At 41.2% G+C, this 7,010-nt stretch overlaps 2 protein-coding genes across 3 annotated transcripts in view; one reads left to right on the top strand and one right to left on the bottom strand.

Moving 5' to 3' along the window:
- Positions 1-3,754, bottom strand: part of LOC106815782 (aspartate--tRNA ligase, mitochondrial-like) — a 28,079-nt gene extending 24,325 nt beyond the window's left edge. The window contains exon 1 of the mRNA XM_014820288.1: positions 3,597-3,754. Within this exon, the coding sequence (XP_014675774.1) occupies positions 3,597-3,747 (151 nt within the window). The 5' untranslated portion in view covers positions 3,748-3,754. The remainder of the gene's footprint in view (positions 1-3,596) is intronic.
- A 335-nt stretch (positions 3,755-4,089) lies between these two features.
- Positions 4,090-7,010, top strand: part of LOC106815783 (rab-like protein 6) — a 15,992-nt gene continuing 13,071 nt past the window's right edge. For both annotated transcript variants that reach the window (XM_014820290.1, XM_014820289.1), the window contains exons 1-2: positions 4,090-4,185; positions 6,239-6,414. In XM_014820290.1, the coding sequence (XP_014675776.1) occupies positions 6,279-6,414 (136 nt within the window). In that variant the 5' untranslated portion in view covers positions 4,090-4,185; positions 6,239-6,278. The remainder of the gene's footprint in view (positions 4,186-6,238; positions 6,415-7,010) is intronic.

Raw genomic sequence — 7,010 nt, 5'->3', positions numbered from 1 at the left:
GCAAGTATCACAGCAAATAGGTTAGCTTTCCTCGAATCAGTATATTGAAATGCAATGGCTCGATATGGACAGACAATAGGCCAGATACAAGGTTTGAATGACAGTGAGTTCGTTGTGTTATCATGTGCATATGTGTAAATAGCTATAGAAGGAGATTTCTTTCTGCCCAACTAATTTGCAATTCTCTATATCCATCTAATTCATTAAGTTAGGGGTACAAGAATTTGCATAGATAGTGTGTTTATAAAATGCATTCACATCTCAGCCTATTTTGCGCGTTTCAATTGCAGATAGTTGCTGTTTACGGAGGATTTCAACGAATGTCATGCATCTGTTATTAACAGGCACCAGGTTGCAGATAGATGGCGCCAAGCACAAGTTATCAATATAGACTGTGCAGTAATGTCTATCGGGATATATGTTATGCAGTTTTGCATTAAATGACAGTGCTTACATTATTAGGCTTTTGGAAAATATGTTACTTTAATTCATCATTTCTCATTGACTATGCTTTTATTATACGGCTTTTTTACAGGCTATATTTCAAATCAGAGATAGAGAAATTACAGACAATGGGGAAGAGCATTTAGTGTAACAGGTAAATTCGTATTAGGCTTTGTCTTTATCTCAGAGCAACTTTCTACATGTGATGTTTGTGATTATGCGTGGTGCAGAGTTATTCACTAAGAAATAATGTTGTTTGAGTGATACTAGCGGTTGTAGGTGGCACTCTATTGGTTGCAGCTCTGGTGTAATGTTAGTATCAGGCAGTAGTGATATGGAGGAGTGTTGCTCAATAAAAACAAAAAAAAAGCGGCAATTTCGTCATTTACTAGCCTTATAATCCTACGATTTACTACGCAGTAAACTATGCAACTTGAGCGTCATCGGAACGTCATTCGACCTTCATCGCTGCGAAATTGTTTCCTCGTAAGACACGCAATCCGAGGAGATCAGCCTAAAACGTCGACACGCATTCTTCCATTTCTTTGGCATCAGTCCAACGCCATTGCGCGCCTATAATTTAAAAAAGGCAGCCTACCTAACGCCGGGCTTGCTAACTCAGCCGAGCAATGTGGATCGCTGGGAGATTAGGTCATCAAACTCGGCGAGTAACTTTGGAACGCCGTACCAGCTACACAGGACCACCTCTGTACATAGTTGCAAGCCTTCACGCACGCACGCAACGCATGATTAGCTGATCGAGTGGTTGCGTCGATGTCCAATTCTCCCCACGGCCACACGCCACATTCCGCATTCGCAGAGAGCAAACACGCGGACTGCGCGCGGCAGTGTTGATGCTTTTGTCTGATTATAGGCGCGCAATGTGCGTTGGATTTGATGGCAAGAATGGGAGAATCGTGTCTCGTACGATTTAGGCTGTATTTCGGGATTGACGGCGGTGTCTTACGAGGAAACGATTTCTGCACGATGATAGGCGAGTGTACTGTGGTCTCTCGATTTTGAGGCTCAGTTGGCGAGATGAGTTACGCCCGTAGTAAATCGTAGGTAATATTAAGGTGAGGAATGACGAAATTCCCTTGTTTATTGATGTACATCCTCCCTATTATCTACTCCTGGTAATATATATGTTCATGGAATATTTTTTACTGATGTATTATGAAATTCTTTGTTTCTGTTTAAGGGTCTATTGCCAATCCGAATCAAAGAAAACTTTAGCTGGCAGACACCTATGCAAGCCTTTATCTAGATGGATACAGAATTCGTGATGCCTAAAGTTCAAGCCCAACCAGAAGATCTGCTTTTGGTATCTGCTGGAGCTTCAGATAAAATCGTATGTAATCATCACTACTAGACACCATATTTGATCATTTGTCATTGGATCTGTTTATTCCAACACTTGTATATATTTTAGCTCACCTGACATCGTCAGCTGAGCTATGCATGGGTCGGTCGTCGTCGTCCGTCTTTGCGTCGTCCGTCGTCCGTCCGTCCGTCAACATTTCGCTATCGGTCACGTTATAATCAGGAAAATGTTTTACCCAGCATGTTTTGAAATTGGCGTATGTTGTTACTGCTATTGTCTCATATGGAACGTCCTATTTTGAGAGCCACGCCAGTTGACGTCTTTCGAGCCTGGCAATTTTTTGGCCAAAAATGCGGAATTGCCATTAAATCAGTTCAGCGTTCAACGGATTTTGCTCATTTTTGGTATGTGAATGAATAAGGGCTAGGGTTTTGATATTTAAAAAAAATTATGCCAAATTAGGATAGGTTTATGCAATTTATGCAAAAACGCAGATAATCAACAGTCTGTGGGTGTCACCTCGTGGGGTTTGTTTTACCAGATTTCATTGACAATATCTTTAGCACTACGTGGCGTTTGAGCGCTTCGCGCGGATATCCGCTGCAGATCGTCCAGGCATGTATAGATTCTAGTAGCAAACCCGGCAGTCAAATTCTTTCTAACAGACAGTAAACAAATCCATGTTTAACCCTCCTCTTGAGGGTCAAAAGGTTATCCGACACTTACTCTTCGCATGTCAGCAGAAGGTACATTTCATGGTCCTTTCAATAAAGCCATAAAAATGCTAGGTCAACGCTGAAACAAAAAAGTTTTTCAATTGCTCCGTCAGACCATGTCCTCAGAAAATGTCTAAAATCTGCCCTGTGCCCATTGACCTGTGACCTCGAATTTCGGCACAGTGATGGCTTTTCCTACCATGATGCTATACACCGACTATCACAAGCCTAGGTCGAGCCGTTTAGATTTGTGCCGCAATTCTGCATTTCCTCCCTATACCTTAAGTTAAGGAGTGAATGTTCCCCCTTCTTTTACACCTCTTGACCTTTGACCTTTGACCCCCAGCTTCGACATCCCAACTCGTTTTCGGATTACCCCGTCACGTCCCGAATATCGTGACCGTACATCGAGCGGTTAAGATTTGTGCCCAACTGTTGACAGACGCACGCACGGACGCACGCTCATGCGATTCTACAAACTGCATCTGACTATGTCAGATGAGCTAAAAATAAGGCGGAATATAAGGATGTAAATTTCAAACTAGGGAAGCTAAGTCTAGAAACCGTTAACGAATACACATACCTAGGTATTAAAATAAACAATAACATAGAAAACTGTGTCGAACTACATGAGGGTGAAGTGCGAGTAAAGGCAAGGAAATACCGCACGAATCCATAGCTGCCAGCGAACAGTTTGCAATTTTAGTGAGGGACACAGAAGGCAGACATTTGGGACGTGAACAGTGTTCACTTGTTATAAAAACTGTAACCGAGTAATCTGTTTGTAACCAAGCTGTGTCACGCGAAATCACAGCCTTTCTCTCAGATGCTGGTCTTTTACACCGCATACAAGTTTATCTCGCACTAAGACTAAGAGTAAGGAGTCGGCTAGAATCTAGATGCCCAAAGTTGCACGTTTGAGATAGCGTCTTCACATCGGTGATAAATTTCTCAAGTGTTTCGACACCTTGTAAACGCTGTATAGTCTCGTTTTTCTTTGGTTGACAGTATGTATCAAATTGTCGGAGAACAATTTCTATCGTTCTGTCTTCTACTTCAATCTGACTTCTACTTCAATTACTGTAATCAATCTTAATACTAAATATAAATACCTTGTACATTATATACATGACTAGTGTAAGCGGGAATGCTATTGCAGAAGTTACATCGGTGTTTTTTCACATATGTGTTTACATATCCCTTAGTATATTGGTTCAATACAAAATTCTGCAGGAATCTCATTTTACGCAAGGGGGCAGCCATCTTTAGTAGCGATACCCTATATGCAAGCGCTTCCCCGTCCCTCCCCGCTTGATTATGGCTCAGGCGAACATTTTGACTGGACTCTGGGTTACAGGGTAGAGACGGTAGTACTACATACATACATACATACGAACTCAAATATATATTAGATGACTAACTCTGTTACTAGTAGTAGTACTAGTAGTATCTTTGATGATAATGATTTTTTTCTGATGTAAATGTAACTAAAAGACTATGCAAAAATACATGCTGATATATCTTGAAATATAAAGCACTTGTCTTAAATGAAAAAATCTGCTTTAACAATACACCAAACATTTATTAGAGACGTGTATACACGTCGGCACTATTTTATTTGCATCTATTCATCCGCTACATATGACACAATGTGTTGTAGAAGCAGAGGTTGAAGTACTAAGGAATTTTGCTTCATAACAAGTTAGTAATAGTTACATTTACTGAACAAATATTGCATAGTTTATTTAACCATATAATTTAAACTTTTACATAGATATGTTGTAATTGTTTCACCAGACACTTGTTAAAATTTGCCGAAAACAAATTGAATGCAAAGATTTGCCTTCACTCTTCAGCTTTGCCCAGCTGACACTGACTGTACCACCGACTCACTCTGTCACTCAGTCACACACTGACACAGCCTGTGTAGGCCTGTATAATAATAATGTATTTAAGTAGTAACTGTTGTAATATGTTGTAGTTACTTACTGTATGTGAGATTAGAGGTATACGGCGTTTTTCTCTTTCACTTTTCCCCCACACTAAAACGAAAGAAAAATATCAATTCAGCTGTCAGACACTGAGACAGCAGTCTCCGCTCGCTCTGTGCTAACAGTAACAGTAACAGTAACAACATAATAATCCCCTATCCAAAAAGTCCTGACAACAGGTTTTCATGACCCAGAATAAAAGGTGGTGGCTCTTCTGCCCCGTCTAATTTTCGACCGATATCTCTGACATCTCTTTAATATAATCTGTTTCTTTGTACACAGTGACTGACTTATGTGACATCTCATCACCAAATAGCTTCCGACGCTGTTTCACCAGTGTTACTTTGTTAATAAATGTCCCTTGTGATCGAACTCGGAATCTCAACAAGGATCAATGATCTACGATCAATGATCTACGATCAAAGATCTACTTCTATCTGCATGCCTTTTTGCGAATGATGGGATACTTTACTGTACGTACCATATGTACTGAGAATGGCTAAGTAGCTCTGGAGTCTGGACAGTATCCTTACTTGTGTTGAAAAATTGGCGTTAACTTGATGTTTATCCTTGAATCCAGACTAATGCAAAACTACACATTACCCGGTCTTAATCACCCTTTACCCTTTACATACTCACTTTATTTTCAGTACCTATCTTGTAATCCAATGTACAAATGTAGGTATTACCATTAGCAGCAACCTTTTCTGTAACACCTAGATTGATTACATTTGTGAAAAAGCCCAATCACTCCTTGGGCATGTTAGGTTATGTTATGTTCTCGTACTTGTCGGTGTCCACTACACTGGATATAATGACAAGGTAGTAAGTGCCTTCAGGGATAAACCCAATAAACAAACAGGTGCATAATGATGATGTGAGTGCAATGCAACTGGTGTTCTCTTAAAGTGGGTTTGCGTGCATGTGGGAGTGAAGCTTTTACTTAAAAATGTCAACGTCTGTTGCTTCCACAACACCCACGGCTAGGTTGGTCCAGATTGGAATCGGCCGGGGAAAAAAAGAGAATTTGAATGCGTTGTTGTTGCAGTGCAGGTGCCGAAATTTGTGGGGATTTTTTGATCTGGTACCTGACATCCCCGGGATCAGATATCTATTCGCCGTTATTGCTATGAGGTGGTTTACAACCTTATACATTACTACACTCGAGTTAAAGCGTCTACGATACATAAGTTGTTGCCACCCGAGTTGGTCCTTAAGAGCTGACAGACTGCTATATCGATCGTTTGTAACAAATCTTGCAAATCTGTTTTGTATAATTTCTAGCTTATATTTATATTTCTCTTTGTGTGGGGTCCCACACTGATGAGGCATTGTATGTCTTTCCTTATCTTGGTAGAATTTTATTTTAACGAAATCCATAAAGTATATAATCTGTCACATTTTGCAGTTTATACTTTCTACAGCGCTGTGTGTACGATGTTGTAACACCAGGGTGCGAAATTAACGGGAGTCCGGAGTTAAATAGTTCCTGATTTGACATATGCAGGAGTTCGTGTGACTCCCTGAAAATTTCTGCCATACTAACTAGCCTCGCGGAATTACCATATTTTTTCAGCTAATGTCCAAAGAAAATTTGGCAGACGTGCAACCGCATGAATCTTAAAAATAACCACATGTATGCGTTATTGTTAATATCTTTAATTTTGAAACCCAGACTGCGGACTCCCTCATTTTGCTGCGGACTCCCGTGTTCAAAAGTTAATTTCTACCCCTGTAACACTATCTTTTTTAATTTCCTGTAGGTTTGATGAAACTTAATCTGATAGACCGTTAAATTTGAAGATGTTGAGTGCGTTGCGAAAGCTAGTTAGCAGTGATGGACAACAGCAGGTCAAGCTTGGTCCAGGTCCACCATCCGGCATGCAGACCATGGGCCAGCAGTTACAGCGGCGCTTTGCCAAAGGCGTGCAGTACAACAGTATGTGTAATATATACTTAACATGGCTACGATAGACCTTTTCACTAGGCTTCTTAAAACCATTTAACATTTTAGGTAAAGGCACATGGTTTTAAAACCCTATAGTATTTTTGTCCGGTGTCACGCCACGGTCTGAGATTACCCCCAGTCTGAAATTACCCTAGCGCTACTGCGCATGCGCCACGCATGCGCACGAGGTGCTGGGTGTAAAGCGCAGTAGCAAAAATTAGCATTGGTTAACTGAGACTGCCACCGTCACAGCAGTCAGCGTCTTAACGCCATTTGTTTTAGCAAAGTTGTATTAGCCATTTGTCAAAAATACGGACAGAAGCAGTTTATTATTGCTCTCTCCAACACGGAAGTGACTATGTACGCACGGCGGCCGTGTGGGCCAGATTCAATATGGCTATACGCACGGCGGCCGTGTGGATAAGATTCAATATGGCTATATGCACGGCGGCCGTATGACCGACTCAATATGGCTAGGAATGAGGAAGGGGAGAAGGGAGAAGCTGGTGGAGAAGGAGGAAGGGGAGAAGGTGGTTGAGAAGGAGGAAGGGGAGAAGGAAGAAGGTGGTGGAGGAGGAAGGGAGAAG

The sequence above is a fragment of the Priapulus caudatus genome, unplaced genomic scaffold (assembly GCF_000485595.1).
Source record: "Priapulus caudatus unplaced genomic scaffold, Priapulus_caudatus-5.0.1 Scaffold1200, whole genome shotgun sequence".
NCBI lineage: Eukaryota > Metazoa > Priapulida > Priapulimorpha > Priapulimorphida > Priapulidae > Priapulus > Priapulus caudatus.
Note: the sequence above shows the minus strand (reverse complement) of the source record. Positions and strands in the feature narration are given on the sequence as shown.